At 35.2% G+C, this 17,632-nt stretch overlaps 1 protein-coding gene across 8 annotated transcripts in view; it reads left to right on the forward strand.

Moving 5' to 3' along the window:
- The window catches only part of SLC41A2 (solute carrier family 41 member 2), a 122,299-nt gene that overhangs the window by 21,869 nt on the left and 82,798 nt on the right, over positions 1-17,632 (forward strand). For 6 of the 8 annotated variants that reach the window (XM_055328595.1, XM_055328593.1, XM_055328596.1 and 3 more), the window contains 2 exons: positions 1,069-1,160; positions 2,282-3,008. In XM_055328595.1, coding sequence (XP_055184570.1) covers positions 2,454-3,008 — 555 coding nt within the window. In that variant the 5' untranslated portion in view covers positions 1,069-1,160; positions 2,282-2,453. The remainder of the gene's footprint in view (positions 1-1,068; positions 1,161-2,281; positions 3,009-17,632) is intronic. The other 2 variants (XM_055328598.1, XM_055328597.1) reach the window with 1 other exon arrangement.

The following is a 17,632-nucleotide window of genomic DNA, read 5'->3' on the forward strand; positions in this document are numbered from 1 at the left end:
ATAAGTTCCAGAAGTATAGCTGAGCCTCTTATTACATGGAAAGTTCTCGGGTAGCTATTCTGGCCGTCTTTCTTTTTCTGGGACTACTTGGTTTCTCCTCTGCCTTACTCTGGACATTAGTTCCATTCATCTGATTTTCTTTAAACATTGCCTTGCTATGTATGTTTACTGAAAACCTGCAAATGGCAAAAAAATGGCTACTAGTACTTAATCTATTCATTGAATTATTATTTTTTTAAGATTTTATTTATTCACCCATGAGAGACACAGAGGCAGAGACACAGGCAGAGGGAGAAGCAGGCTCCATGCAGGGAGCCTGATGTGGGACCTGATCCTGGGACCCCAGGGTCATGCCCTGAGCTGAAGGCAGACCCTCACCAACTAAGCCACCCTGGTGCCCCTACTCATTGGATTTTTATGGCAAGTCCACGAGAAGTCTGCACTATAATCCCTTGGGCGAGTTTAAAAAGAAAGATGTATAGTCTTCAAACATAGATATTCCTGGTCAGTAGTAGATCTGGGGTCCCACAATCTGTTTTAAAATGTTTCTCAGTAGGATTCCAAGATTCCTCCATAATCACAAAAAGGAAGGGAAGAAAATGAGTGAATGATGAAATAGATGAGACAGGCCATACCACCTCCTTGCTATACACCTCTGTTTGCTATTGATCTTCCTATCAAAGGAGTGGAGATGGACATTCTAAGGAACTGACAACAAGCATTGAAGGGTGTAATAATTTTCATTAAAAGCAGTGACTGGCAGTAGTAATTCTCAGTTCTCACTTGGTGGGTGGCAGTGCAGTTGGGCAGTGAGAACACCTATCTGTTATCAAATAAGTGCCAATTTCTTGATCTCGATGCTCTTGGAAGTACAAGGCAGGCCTGGGTGTTCCTGACCTGAGGCCTTTAGACCCATTGCAGTGGGTCACTTTGAAAGCCTGTGTAGCTCTGGCAGCAGCTGTCCAAATAGTCAGGTCTCTACCTGGGTGGGTGGTATATGACCTTGCAGCTTCAGTGCCTATCACTGTCAAACTAGCTACAGTATGTGTCTGTGTCCCTTGATTTCAGAGTCTTTAGAGAGGATTTGGTTGCTGGCCAGCCACTCAGAAGCCTACTCTGGGATTGGGGGTCAGAGCGGACTTTGAGAAGAGCATTAAGTAGTAAGTGCATTGTAAGCTTTCTTTTGGTTGGCTTGCAAAGTAGAACATTTAGTGAGTATCTGTAGCTCCTTTTCTTTGTAGTTATTTTGTAGATAACAGAGATTGTATTCCTAAATCAGTTGTAATGAGTTGTACAAATATGATTGCAACCTATTTTTATATATGAAATAAATGCCCTAAGCAGTGTTCAGAATATTTACCAAATGTTTTTATGGCAAACATTATCATTGTTTCCTCATATTTTAATAAAAATAACATTTTGATAAAATATATGATACATTAAGTTGTAAATAAAGTAAGTTTATTATTTAACATTTAAAATATAATGCCATATTCTTTACTACTTATTATATACTGACATATGTAAAGAGTCGTAACAATTTGATTCTGAGACCTCTGTATAGTAATAGAAGCCATCACTAAAGATTTATTCATTTATTTTAGAGAGAGAGAGAGAGAGAGAGAGAGAGAGAGAGAGAGAATCTTCCAGCAGACTCCCAGCTGAGCAGAGCCTGCAGCAGGGCTCCATCTCCTGACCCTGGAAATCATGACCTGAGCTGAAACCAAGAGTTGGTTGCTTCACCGACTGAGCCACCCAGGCACCACAGAAGCCATCACTTTATTTAAAAAATTTGTTCTCTGTAGAATTGCAGAGACTTGATGGCTTTACATAGGTATCAATTATGTAAAGTAAGCAAAGATAAACACGTTTAGGGGGATCCCTGGGTGGCTCAGTGGTTTGGTGCCTGCCTTTGGCCCAGGGCGTGATCCTGGAGTCCTAAAATCAAGTCCCGAGTTGGACTCCCAGCATGGAGCCTGTTTCTCCCTCTGCCTGTGTCTCCGCCTCTCTCTCTGTCTGTCATGAATAAATAAATAAATCTTTAAAAAATATATTTATTAAAGATAAACACTTTTAACAAAGATTTGAGCACAAAGTTCTGTACTATATTTCTGTTTAGAAAGTAGCTGTATGGCTCAAAACAATTATGTGTTAAGCCCACAAAGCATAGTGTCATTACCTTAGGGTTGGTTTAAGAACATAAGTGTTTTATATGAGAATCTTAAGTATCAAGATAGTTAATCTGATTTTTTTAAAAATTATTTTATTTTCTTCTTTTCAGATCCAGTCCCTCTGTGGAACTTCTATACACCTTTTTTTTTAGTAGAAACGTTATTTCCTACAAAATGAAGGCAACATCTTAATTCAAACCAGCATTTGTGTGGTTCTGATTTACCTACAATGGTGTACAAAGCTTGAGGTCCAAGGAATACAGGGTCTTTTGCGATGACAATATGACTAATAGCAAAGGAAGATCTATTACTAATGACATAAGTAGTGGTCCAAGTAATGGAGGAGGTTTAGTAGACTGGACTTTAAGCTTAAATACAATTCAGTCTGATAAGTTTTTAAATTTATTGTTGAGTATGGTTCCAGTAATTTACCAGAAAAACCAGGAAGATAGACACAAAAAAGCAAATGGCATTTGGCAAGATGGGTTATCAACAGCAGCACAGACTTTTAGCAGTCGATCTGAGCAGCACATGGAGTTTCACAGTTTCTCAGAGCAGTCTTTTCATGGCAATAATGGGCACACACCAGGAAGCTGCAGCCCCAAGTATGACGACTATGCCAACTACAAGTTCTGTGATGGAAGGAGTACTGCAGAGGCTGCTGCCATGCTACAGAATGAAGATGCATCTAGTGAAGGGGATGAAGACGCCATTGTGGAAACAAACCAGAAATCACCAAAGGAATCCAGTGGTGTCATGGCACTGCAAATACTTGTGCCATTTTTACTAGCTGGTTTTGGAACAGTTTCAGCCGGCATGGTTTTGGATATAGTTCAGGTGGGTTTGATTCTTTGTTTATCTTCACTGTCTTCATTGTTGAAAATGCTTTTTGTAGGTCTCTAATCTCAAACATTCTAGATTTCTAAATCTATTCTAGATTTAACTTATCCCTCAGTGAAATGAACTAATGCTGACTCAAGCGGAGAATGTGTTGTTTCTAGTGTTTTTGTTTGTTTTCCTTTAGAGGTTCTGAGAGAATAGTCTCATTCTGTCAAGTGACACTTCATGAAAAAGTACAATGATAAAGTAACCCCAACATGGGTACAATGCAAAACCCAATAAATATTATATTTAAATACTTCTTTATCTTTAAAATAAAACATATACTTGTTAAAAATGAATTCAAACAATGCAAAGTATTAAATAAAAGATAAAAAATCTTCCCTCTTCCTCCTCTTCAAACCAAATTCTCTTCCCCTCCATAGGTTAAGAGTTTGTGTCTTTACTTGCCGATATTTTTCTATGCTTACATATATACCTATGTACAGTTTCTTTTTCAGAAATAAAAATGAAGTGCTATATATATTTTTATGACACTTATTTTAATTGCTTAATAATATATCTTAGACATCTTTCCAAACTAATAACAAAGATGTTCTGCGTTTTAAAATGAGAGCTTGATATTCCATTGTATGAACATACTAAAATGTATTCAATACTCTCCCATGTTAGTGCTATAATGAATACCCTTATAAATATATCATTATACACTTACACTAATATCTTCATAGGATAGATTTTAAGAATGGGATTTCTGGGGATTAGGGTAGGTGCATGGGTTTATAATTTTATGGATACCATCAGATTAACTTTCAAAAAGATTGCACCAAATATTTACACTCCTGGGATCCCTGGGTGGCGCAGCGGTTTGGCGCCTGCCTTTGGCCCAGGGCGCGATCCTGGAGACCCGGGATCGAATCCCACGTCGGGCTCCCAGTGCATGGAGCCTGCTTCTCCCTCTGCCTGTGTCTCTGCCTCTCTCTCTCTCTCTCACTGTGTGACTATCATAAATAAATAAAAATTTATAAAAAATAAAAAAAAAAAACAAATATTTACACTCCTACCGTTAGTATAGAAATACTTTTATTTTTCCATGTCCTAGTCAGTATTGAATATTCTTGATCATTTTCATTTTTGTTAATTGATAGGGAAATGTTTTTATAATTTAACATTCTTTAATTATTATTAATGTTTAGCATGTTTTCATATGTCTATTGGCTATTCTTACCTCTTCTGTGAATATTTCTTATACGAGTTACCTTTTTGTATACATTTTGAAAATGTATATGCTTCTTATTGATTTGTAGGAATTCTTAATGTAGTATGGTTACAGAGTTACTTATTATATAATTATCTTTCTAATGTAGTAAGTTGTTAAAATGTAGCATTCTGTTACTACCAGTTTTCATTCAACAATCAGAGAAAGATTGGCTTTGGAAAAGTGTTAGATAGGATAACATTTATGTGCCTTGTCTTTCATTGCTTGTGTCTAAAAGAAATCTCAGGTCATTTATGACACCAAAAAACTTTTTAAAGGATGACATTTTTATTTAAATGGAAAATATACATAAATAGAAACAATTTTTCCACCATCAGTTGGAGAAAGGATATGAAAAGAACCATCTTAAGATGTATATTTGGGATCCCTGGGTGTCGCAGCGGTTTGGCGCCTGCCTTTGGCCCAGGGCGCGATCCTGGAGACCCGGGATCGAATCCCACATCAGGCTCCCGGTGCATGGAGCCTGCTTCTCCCTCTGCCTGTGTCTCTGCCTCTCTCTCTCTCTCTCTGTGACTATCATAAAAAAAAAAAGATGTATATTAATTTTTACAGTAACCAGTCAAGAAAAAGAAGGCATCCACGTTGGTAAGGAAGAAGTAAAATATTTACTATTTGCAGATGACATAATACCATATATATAAAATCCTTAAGACTCCACCAAAAATACTACTATTGATAAATGAATTCAGTAAAGTCAGAGAATACAAAAATAATAACAAGTCTATTGCACTTCTATACACTAATAATGAAATAGCAGAAAGAGAAATGAAGAAAGCAGTCTCATTTACAGTTGTACTAAAAATAATAAAATACCAATTTTAAAGAACCAAGGAGGTAAAAGACCTATACTCTGAAAACTATAAAAAACATTGGTAAAAGAAATTAAAGGTGACACAAACAAATGGAAAGATGTTCCATGCTGATGGATTGGAAGACCCAATATTGTTAAAGTATCCATACTACCCAAAACAATCTAAAGATCTAATGCAATCCCTATCAAAATACCAACAGCATCTTTCAGACATCTAGAACAAACAGTACTAAAGTGTTTGTATGGAAACAAAAAGACTCTGAATAGCCAAAGCAACCTTGAAAAAGAGGAACAAAGATGGTAATCACAATTCCAGATTTTAAGATATATATTTTAAGATACAAAAAAAAAGAAAAAAAAGATACAAAGCTGTAGTAATCAAAACACCGGGTCGCCTGGCTGGCTCAGTCAGAAGAACATGTGACTCTTGATTTTGGGGTTGTGAGTTTAAGCTCCACTTTGGGTATAGAGTTTACTTAAGAAAAAGAACAGAATGGTGCTAAAAATAGACACCTACATTAATGGAACAGAATAGAGAACCCAGAAACAAATCCATGCTTATATGGTCAATTGATCTATGACAGAAGAGGCAAGAATATACAATTGGGAAAAGACAGTCTCTTCAACAAAAGGTGTGAAAGCTACATGCAGAAGAATGAAACTGGACCACTGGACCACTTTCTCACACCATACAAAAAAAATAAACTCAAAATGGATCAAAGACCTAACTGTAAGACCTGAAGCCATAAAACTCCTAGGAGAGAGCACAGGCAGTATTTTCTCTGACATTGGCCAGAGAAACATTTTTCTAGGTATGTCTCATCAGACAAGGAAAACAAAAGCAAAATTTAATTATTGTACTCACTAAAATAAAGAGCTTTTGCGCAGTGAAGGAAACCATCAACAAAACAAAAAGGCAACTGAATGGGAGATGTTTTCAAATGATATGTCCAACACAAGATTAATATCCAAAGTATATGAAAAACTTATACAACTCAACACCTAAAACCACAAATAATCTGAATAAAAATGGGCAGGGGACTTTAGTATTTTTCTGAAGAAGACATACAGATGGCCAACAGACACATGAAATGCAAATCAAAACCACAATGAGATATCACCTTATACATGGCAGAATGGCTAAAATCAAACACACAAGAAGTAACAAGTTTCGGTGGGGAAAAAGGAACTCTCTTGTAGTACTGGTGGGAATACAAATTGGTACAGCCATTGTGGAAAATAGTATGGAGGTTCCTTAAAAAATTAGAAAATAGAAATGCCATATGATCCAATAATTCCATTATGATATTTACCCAAAGAAAAGGAAAACACTAATTTGAAAAGCTATATGCACCCTTATGTTTATTGTACCATTATTTACAATAGCCAAGATATGGAAGCAACCCAAGTGTCCATTGATGGGTGAATGGTTAAAAGAACCATACACACAATGGAATACTCTTCAGCCATGAAAAAGAATGAAATCTTGCCATTTGCAACAACATGGGTAGACATAGAGGGCATAATGCTAAGTGAAATAAGTCAGTGAAAGCAAATACCATATGACTTCACTCATATGTGGAATTTAAGAAACAAGATATACCAAAAAAAAAAAGAGACAAAAAACAGACTCTTAAATATAGAGAATAAGCTGATGGTTACCAGATGGAAAATGGGTAGGGAAATTGGGTGAAATAGATAAAGGGGATTAAGACTACACTTATCTTGATGAACACTGAGTAATTTATAGAATTATGGAATCGTACATCTGAAACTAACATTGTACATTAATTATACATCAGTACAAAAATGTTGGGGAAAATAGAAACTTCAGATATAATTAAAGATACTGAGATGGGGAGATTTTTGTGGATTTTAATAAGAGGGAGATAAGTTAGAGTGAGGGAGGATGAAAGTATATTGAATTTTTAAATGGACTATAACACTAACAGAGAACCAAATCTATCTGTCCACTCGAAATATAATTGTTTCAGGTTATTACAATAGTATCACGACTGCTAAAATGAGTAAGCTGTTTCTGGTTGACACTTTTTCTTGATAATTATTCTGAAGAAACATTCAATATTTAGCTCTAGAATAACATCTATAAGAATGTTAGCATATAGACTATTAGAATATTTATATAGCTTATGTATCTTCTCATAATATTTACTTATTTCTTGATACTATTTGAGATAACAACATATGAATTATTGATTTATAATATTAACTTAGTGTTGGGCAACCCAGGTGGCTCAGCGGTTTAGTGCCGCCTTCAGTCCAGGGCGTGATCCTGGAGACCTGGGATCGAGTCCCACATCAGGCTCCCTGCATGGAGCCTGCTTCTCCTTCTGCCTTGTGTCTCTGCCTCTCTCTTTCTCTCTCTGTGTCTTTCATGAATAAATAAATAAAATCTTTAAAAATATATTAACTTAGTGTTAAAAATTATAAAAACATGTTTTGAAAGATTTAATTTGAATGTTTTTAAAACTTTTTAATTGTGAAATTTAATATACAGTATAAAAACCAAAAATGTACAGCTCAGTGAATTTTCATGACACAAGCAATCATAGAAGTATCATCAAGAAACAGAATCTTAGCAGTATTTCATTATTCTTCTTGCTCTCTTGTGATTGTTTTTATTCCCCATCACCAAAGGTAATCAATAATCTGATTTTATGATTCATATGTCTTTGTCTTTTTAAATGTGTATCATTAAACACTATTGTTTGGTTTTACTTAATTCTTCTAAAACTTTATACAGTAAAGTGTAGAATATATATTCTTCTGTGTTTGGCTTTTTTTTTGCTCAACATTATGCAAGTTTTATGAAAAGATAGTTCATTTATTTTTTTTGCTATATATTAATCCAATTATGAATATATCACAACATATTCTGCTATTGATGGATATTGAGGTCATTGGTGTTTTCAGATTCTGGGTGCACATATGCATTCATTTCTGTTGTATACACATGTAGAAATGGAATTTCTGGGCTGTAGGATATACAGGTATTTAAATTTAGTATATGTGAAATGGTTGTACCAATTTACAGATTAATTAGCTGCGTATGAAAGGTCTCATTGCTCTGTATTCTTAAGTATAACAAGGTATTGGCAGTCTTTTTAGAAATTCTGGCATATGTGTAGTGGTTTTAATGGGGCTTTCCCTCATGATTAATAATATTTACTGACCATTTATTTGGACGTTACTGGTAAAGGTGTTTTTTTTTTTTTTTTTTGGTAAAGGTTTTTTTGCTCATTTTCTTATTTGATTTTTAGATTTTTTTTCTTACTGATTTGTGTTATTTGTGTGTTCTGGACACAAATCCTTTAGTTATATGTATTAAAAATCTCTTTCCCTTCTCTATGGCTTACCTTTTTACTCTCAGTGGTGTATTTTAATGAGCAGAAATTCTTAATTTTGAGATAGTGCCTTTTTTCCTACTTTTCTATGGTTTGTACTTTTTGTTTCCTGCTTAAGAAATCTTTCCATACTCTGTGATAATTAAAATAGTCCCTTAAATTACCTTTTTAAATAAGCTTTGTTGTTTTGACTTTTACATTTAGATCATTCTCTTCCTGGAATAATTTTTTATAGAGTGTGAGGTGTAGGGATTGTGTTTTGTTTCTTTTCTTTCTACATGGATTTCCAGTTGTGTCTGCTCTATTATATAACCAAAATCTTTGTTATAAATCAAGTACCCATTTATGTGCAGATGTGTTTCTGGGCTCTCTCTTGTACTACTTTGGTGTATTTATGTTGCTTAGCATGAATACCACACCATCTTAATATCTGGTAGAGAATGTTCTCCATGTTCTTCCTCAGAGTGCTTTGGTTATTCTTTTCCCTTTGCACTTTCACATACATTTTAGTATAAAAGCTTGTCAATTTCCACAAAAAAAGTTGTTGAAATTGTGATTCAGATTGCATTGAATCTACAGATAATTAGGAAGAGAACCGACTCTTTATAATTCCGACTCTTCTGATACATGTATATGGAATAGCATTCTTCATTTATTTAGATCATCTTTAATTTCTCTCTCTAATGTTTAATCATTTCTGAACACAGATCTTTTACATTTTTTGTTAGACTCATTTCTAGTTATTTGATACTTTTTATGCTATTGTAAATGTATAGTTCTTTTAAAAATTTATTTTCTGTTTGTGTGTGTATGTATATTGACCCTGTAGCTAGCAACTTTGCTAGAATCGCTTACTAATATTAATAACTTATATGTAAATTATTTTGGAATTGCTGTATCAAAACCATATTTTCAGTCAATAATGACTGTTTTTCTAAACTTTATTTATTTATTTATTTATTTATTTATTTATTTATTTATTTGCCATTCTATACTGTCTAGAACTTCCAAAGCACTATAAAATAAAAGTGATGAGAACAGGCTTGTCTTGTTCCAGATCTCAAAGAGAAAGCTTTCAACAGTTTCTCATGAAGTATGGGATTTGCTATTGATTTTTGTAATATTTATCATGTTAGGAACATTTTAAAATTTTAGTTTATTGAGGTTTGTGTTAAAAATCACAAATGGTTGTTGAATTTCGTCAGATATTTTCTCTGTATTGTTAACACTATATGAGTTTTTACCCCAAAGTTGATGCCTTTTTGTAGTAGTGGGAAATATAAATACATGGATTATAACTAAAATGCATGACTGAACGCTTAGGTACCTTTAGAGGTAAAAAGAGTGCTATAGGAATCTACTGAACTACCAAAAAAACCAGTAGGGATGTGAAATGCTCTTTTTAACATGTTCAAGCTTACCCCAAGGAATAAGCTTTTGTTCCAGTCTAAACTACCTTTGTGAGCTCATGCCTTACAACATCACTTTAGTCATCCTGGGCCCTAAATTAAAGAACTTCATAAAGGAGCATGTGAAGCACAATTATAGTAGCTGGGAGATCAATGTTCAGTAAATATTAACAAGTAGCATTCATTGAACATTCTCTTTTGGTACATTGTGTGAGTTATCTCATCTGATGTTTATGAGAACACTGAGGTAGGCTGTGTTATTTCCATTTTATGTACAAGGCTTAGATACTAAGTTATTTGCATAGGTCACACAACTGACAAGTGGCTGACTTACAAGGTGGCTTTTATTTATTTATTTTTAAAGATTTTATTTATTTATTCATGAGAGACACAGAAAGAGAGAGGCAGAGACATAGGCAGAGGGAGAAGCAGGCTTCATGCAGGGAGCCCGATGTGGGACTTGGTCCCGGCACCAAGGGATCACACTCTGAACCGAAGGCAGATGCTCAACCTCTGAGCTGCCCAGGAGTCCCCCAAGGCAACTTTTAACTAGTTACTGTACTCTATCCTCATTTATTGGGGACATATCTTTGGGTCACCTTCTGTGAGTCAGAATTTTCTGTTGTAAGAAATTGAAACCCAATTAACCACTTAATTTAAGGAATAAAAAAAGAATGTATTGTCTAGTGTAACTGGGAAGAATAGATGTGCAGCCTACCTCAGATATAACTAGATCAAAGACTTACTTTTATGCTTATCTTCTCTCTGTCTCTCATTTCAATTTCCATTTTGTTTGTTGCCCACATTCTCTTATATTGCATATAGACCCTGACAGTTGTGATGTCCTATCCTTTTAGTTTGTTTTACAAAGGGAAAAAAATGAGCCATTCTTTCTCTTTGGTTTGGAAAAATCTAAGGAAGAACTCTTTAGTTGGCTTGTCTTTGGTCATGTGCTTACCTCTGGGACAAGTCAATGTGACTAGAGAGATAAAATAATGTTTATGTTTGAGTTACACTTCTATCTCAGGGGACAGGTGGCCAATCAGATCAGCAATTTCACTAGAAGTACAAAGAGTAGGAATTTAACTGCTTCTCAAGTGAGAGGGAGTGGATATTGTTTCAAGGAAAGTGGAGATGGAAAAGTAAGAGGCAAGAACATCCTTTAGTGTAGTGACTCCTTACATATAGGACTTGGCCCCTCCATGGTCTTTTTGTTTATCTCAGTCCGTGTTTCTCAAAGTGTGCTCCCTAGACCAGTAGCATCCGCATCTTCTGGGAACTTAGATACACAAATTCTCAGACTCTACCATAGCTGAAACTTAGGGTGAGGTCCAGCAAACTGTGTTTATAAGCATTTCTGGTAATTTTGATGTGGGCTCAAGTTTGAGAACTTTGAATCTAAAGTTATGTAAGTGCCCTTACTACTAGTAAATGGAGTTGGGTTGGGATAGTTAGGCCACACAATCTTTGGTCCCACTTACATAGGGCCCAGTCCAAAAACTCAGCATAATGCTTTACATAGAACAGACATTACATAGAACAGAAATAAACTACTTTGTTATAAAGATTCCTGAATTTTGATAATCAAACTTAGAGTTTTAAATCCTAGGATTCAGAATTGGAATATCCTAGTCTAAACTCTTTGTCTTTTCTTCCCTCACTAAAAATAAGTAAATAGTTTTAAATGATTTGCGCAAGAATGTACAGCTTGTAAATGGCAGAGCCCTGTCTTTTGTGTAAATCCTGTTCTCTCTATAACATGCTGTATGCATATCTTGGATTATCCATAGACTTACTCTGTTACAAGATTCTATAAAATGAGATTACTGTTAGCTACCCAAACATCTAAAAGAAACATAAGTAAACTGAGCTAATACCTTTGGAATTACTGCTAGTAATTCCTAGGTAAATTTATACTGATCATTAGAATATTATTGAAAGCTGATGTCTGCCAAACCCTGAGATCCTATTATGTTTGATGAAGATAGTATTATTGCAATGCTGAAAATATTCCTTTGAAATATGAGGTAGTATAGCTCTCTAGTATTCCTTTATTACTATACTGCTGTGTGTGTTTCAGAACTCATGGGGAATGATGCAATACCTAAGCTGTATTTCTAACCATGGAACTCTGAGTTAGGGCTATTTTCTGATATGGAAGGTAGACTGGTCAGAGAGAAAAGGGAGGCTTTGTTGAAGTTTTGTGGACAAAATGTCAATGTTTTAAAAATGCAAAGAAAAGGTAAGAGGGCAGTATCAATGTTAGACTAATTTTTGTTATCAGTTTCTCAATTCACAAAGCTGGGAAGGCAACAGCATGTTTGTCTTTACTTATGAAGCATAGCTATCATTTTAGAATTTGTACTGAAGATAAAATATCTCTTTTTAACATAGCTGTGATCTCAGGAAGGCACTAGCACTTCCTCTGATGTAAAGGCATTTTGATTTCTGGGAAGCTGTAAAATGTATGTTTACCTATTCTGCCCATTAAGTACAACAACAAAACAAAACCCTGGAAGCTTTGTATAAAATAAACATAAGGAGATTCCATGAAAGGTAGAGAGAAGAAAGCCTGTCTAGGCCCTTTTTGCTTCATATATCCCTGATTTGGAGCTAAAGAAGCCAGCAACCTGGGAATGCCAACAGGTGCAAACAAGAAAAGCGTGTTCTCGCTAGCAAAATGATTAGGAAAAGGGCAATCTAGCAAGATAGAAACCTTGTAGACAAGAATTGTTGTACTCTAGCCAACCATGACAGAAAAGACTGGCCTCATCCACACACCCAGGGCAGCAAAGGTTCAGTTTGGGGCTTAGACTTCAACCTCAAGAGGCTTTAATGAACATGGATGTACGTGAAGGGCATTATGCTAAGTAAAGTATATCAGATGGAGAAAGACAAATATTGCATGATATCACTTATATGTGGAATCTTAAAAAAAAAAGTCAAACTTACAGAAACAGTAAAATGGTACTTGCTGGGGGATGGGGGAAATGGAGAGAGGTTGCTTAAAAGGTACAAGCTTTCAGTTATAAGATGAATAAGTTCTGAGGATTTAGTGTATAGTATGGTAACTATAGTTGATAATACTGTACTGTATAGTTGATAATTGCTAAATAAGACAAAAAGTTGTAAGCATTTTAACCAAAGAAAGAGGTAACGTGAGTTGGATGGATATGTGAATTAACTTGATGGTGGGACTCCTTTCACAATGGTATATGTATATCAAATCATCATGTTATACACTTTACATATACTGCAGTTTTTTCAGTTAGACCTCAATAAATCTGGGGAGGAAGAGAGGCTATAGTGATGTACTCCAGCACTTCAGCCAGGGTGTTATCAGAGAAGGGCACGTAGGGTGCCAGGACTTTCATTTTGTTGGTTAATAATAAGAGCCACTGATAGAACTGAAAGGAGAAAGAAAAATCCATAGAGTCTTCAATACTCTTTTCTCAACAATTGATAGAACAAATAGAAAGTCAGCAAGGATATAGAAGGACTCAACAATACCAAATACCATCAGCCAAACAGAATCTAATTGGCATTTATAGAACACTCCCCTCCCCAAAACAGCATCATACACATTCAGTTTACACTGTCATAGATCATATACCAAAGTAGACCATAACCTGGGCCGTAAACCAAACCTCAAGTTTAAAATATTGAAGTCATTCAGAGTATGTTTTCTGATTACAATGTAATCAAACTAGAAATCAGTAACAGAAAGAAAACAGGAAAACCTCCAATTACTGGAAACTAAACAGCATACCTTTAGATAATCCATGTTCAAAGGGGAAGCCTCAAAAAGTCAAACAAAACATTGAACTGGATGAAAATGAAAATGTAACATCAGAATTTTTGAGTCACGGGTAAAACAATACAGAGATGGACATTTATAGATGGATATTAGAACAAGGAAGAAAATCTTAATCGAAGCTCTCATCTCAAACTCAGAAAAAGATGAACAAAATAAACCAAAAGCAAGCAGAAGGATAATAAAGATAAAAGCAAAAATTTCAGTGAAATTGAAAACAGCAGAACGAGAAAAAGCTGATTAAACAAATAATTGGTTCTTTGGAAAGATCATTAAAACTGACAATCTCTAGCAATATTACAAAAAAAAAAAAAAGAACCCAAAAAACAAGGAAAAACCAGGATGAAATGGGGAATATCACTAGAGATCCAGAGACATCGAAAGGATAATAAAGGAATACTACAAACAACTCTGCACAAGTACATTTTACAACTTACACAAAGTGGACTGCTTCTTTGAGAAACAACTACTACAAAGAACACAAATGAAATAGATCATTTGAACAGCTCTATACCTACTAAGGAAATTGAATATGTAATTTTAAAAACTCCTAAAAGCTAAATCTTCAGGCCAAATTAGTTTTACCTGTAATTTCTATCAAATATTTTAAGCAGAATTAACACATTTGACATAAGCTTATCTGGAAAATTGAAGAGGAGGGAACACTTTTCTTTTTAAGAAGCTAGTTATTACTCAGATACAAAACCAGAAACAATAATCTCCTGTGTATAGATAAAAGAAAAAATCCTGGACAAAATACTGGCAAGTAGAATTCAGCAATATATAAAATGAATTATACACCATGAACAAGTGAGGGAAGCGAGCTTGGCTCCATATTTTAAAATTAATGTAATTTGCCATATTAACAGGCTAAAGAAGAAAATCACATGATAATATCAACTGATGCAGAAAAAGTATTTGACAAAATTCAACGACTCATTCATGGTAAAAAAAACAAAACAAAACAAAACTCTCAGAGGGATCCCTGGGTGGTGCAGCGGTTTAGCGCCTGCCTTTGGCCCAGGGCACCATCCTGGAGACCCGGGATCGAATCCCACGTCGGGCTCCCGGTGCATGGAGCCTGCTTCTCCCTCTGCCTGTGTCTCTGCCTCTCTCTCTCTCTCTGTGTGACTATCATAAAAAAAAAAAAAATTAGAAATAGAGTGGAATTTCCTCAACATTTTACTTATGGAGAAATATGAGTGTCTTTTTCCTAAGACCAGGTACAAGGTAAGGATGTCTGCATTTGTTACCTTTATTGAACACAGTGCAATAAGGCAAGAAAAAAAAGGCCTACAGATTGGAAAGGAAAAACTAAAACTGCTGCTATTTATGGATGATGTGATTACCTACTTTGAAAATCCCAAAAAATCCACGAAGAAAGCTCCTAGAACTGACACATGAATTCAGCAAGGTCCCAGAATACACAGTACATCCAAGAAATACATTCTATTTCTATGTGCTGCAATGATTAAGTGAACACTGAAATTAAAGATACAATAACATTTCTCAGAAAATAAGTACATCTAACAATATATACAGGACATACATGCTGAAAGCTGCAAAACCCAGGTGAAAGTAACCAAAGATCTAAATAAATTAAGAGTCATGCCCTATTCATTTGGAAGATTCAACTTAACGAAAATGTCAACTTTCCCCAAATTGATATATGGGTTTAACAGAATTTTTAAACTCCAGATTTTTTGTAGATAGTATTCTAAAATTTATATGCAAATGAAAAGAAAGAATAGCTTTAACAGATTTGAAAAATAAAAATAAAGGGGAAAGGCTCAATCTACCTGATGTCAAGCTGATTCATATGGCTACAGTTGTCAGGACTCTGTGGTATTGGTGGAGGGATAGATATGTAGATCAGTACAGCTGAATAGACAGCCCAGAGATGGACCCACACAAATATGTTCAGCTCATTTTTGAGACAGGTGCGTTGGAGAAAGAATTAGCTCTTTCAGCAAATGGTGCTGAAACAATTAGACATCCATAGAAAAAGAAACCTCAACCTAAGTCTTTATGGAAAAATAAACTCAACGTTGATCACACTTTTATATATGAAATGTAAAACTATAAAACTTTTAGAAAAATATAGAAAATTCTCAGGATTTAAGGCTAGGCAAAGATTTCTCAGACTTGACAACAAAAGCAGGATCCATAAAAGGAAAAATGGATAAATTGGACTTCATCAAATAAAATTTTTGTTCTGTGAATGACCTTATTAAAAGGGTAATAAGCCAAGCTGCAGAGTGGGAGAAAATATTTGCAGACCATATATCTGGGGCAGCCCAGGTGGCTCAGTGGTTTAGCGCCGCCTTCAGCCCAGGGCCTGATTCTGGAGACCCGGGATCAAGTCCCGCATCCGGCTCCCTGTGTGGAGCCTGCTTCTCTCTCTGCCTGTGTCTCTGCCTCTCTCTGTGTGTCTCTCATGAATAAATAAATAAAATCTTTTTAAAAACCCCATATATCTGATAAAAGACTGGGATATATAAAGGACTCTCAAAACTCAACAGTTAAGAAAAATTAGAAAATTGGCAAAAGACATAGAGACATTTCACCAAAGAGTGTGTACAGATGGCAAATAAACATGAGATATTCAATATCTTTAGCCATTAGAGAAATGCAGATGAAAATCACTATGAGATATCACTACACACCTATCAGAATGGCTATGTTAAAAATAGTAAAAAAAATATGAAATGCTGTTGAGATGTAGAGAAATGGTATTACTCATATATTGCTGATAGGAATTTAAAACTGAATAGCTATTCCTGGAAACACCTTGACAGGTTTTTTTTTTTTTTTTAAGATCTTTATTATTTTAGAGAGAGAGCACAAATAGGAGGAGGAACAGAGGGAAAGGGACAGGCACGTTCCATGTTGAGCACGAAATTTGAGGGGATGAGAAAGGGGAAGGGTGGGGGGCATCTCATGACCTTGGAATCATGACCTAAGCTGAAACCAAGAGTCTGACACTTAACCGAGTCACCCAGGCACCCCTTGACAGTTTCTTAAAAACAAACACAAACAAAAACTAAAATTAATGTTAACTATCATATAACCTAGCTAAGTACATTACTGAGCATTTATGCCAAAGAATAAATGTTCACACAAATCCTGTACATAAATGTTTATAGCTGCTTTATTCATAATAGCTAAGAACTGGATATAACCCAGCTAACTTTCAACAGTTGAATGGTTAAATAAACTTTGGTAAATCACAGAAGTCACAGAGTAAGAGTAGTAGTCAGAATTCCATCCTACTTAATCTGACCCTGAAGCCCTTCTCTTTGACTAAAATACAGTACAGCTTCTCACTACTCTCAAATAACCCAAATGCTGTCTCTGGACACTCCAGGGTTGGTGTGGGATTTTTAAAAAACCTTGAAGGAAGCACAATGACATTTCCTGGACACTCTACAGACTCAGTGTGGTTCAACACTTCAACATTGCATCATACAACATTTCTCTTGACTAGATTTTCAATGGTGCTGCGAAAAAAGCAAGTGTCACACAAAAACCAATATAGAACAAGAAATGAAGGTGACAGTTTCCAGTTCCAAGGTTTGAGAAGTTTTGCAGTGACCAACAGGTACACACACCCCATTAATAAGTAGTTATGGTGATATAATATAAAATGTTTTTTCAATGTATTTGTTTTATTTCTACAAATGGTTACTAAATTGTTAGGAAATAAATACTCATTAAGTTGTTTGGACCAATTACATTATAAATAGGACTATTAGATGTTTCTTTTGGCCTAAGGATATAATAAAAACTGAGAAAGTTTGAGAACTTCTAGAAGTACACCTCTGCACGTGTAGGGAAAGGAATACAGAATTTATTTGGCATAAAAAAATAATGGAGAGTTCTTACTGTTACAGCAATGCTAATGTGTTAGCGACTTCGCAGTAATTCTCATGGGAGTATTTGA

Source organism: Nyctereutes procyonoides, unplaced genomic scaffold, assembly GCF_905146905.1.
Source record: "Nyctereutes procyonoides isolate TBG_1078 unplaced genomic scaffold, NYPRO_anot_genome, whole genome shotgun sequence".
NCBI classification, from domain to species: Eukaryota; Metazoa; Chordata; class Mammalia; order Carnivora; family Canidae; genus Nyctereutes; species Nyctereutes procyonoides.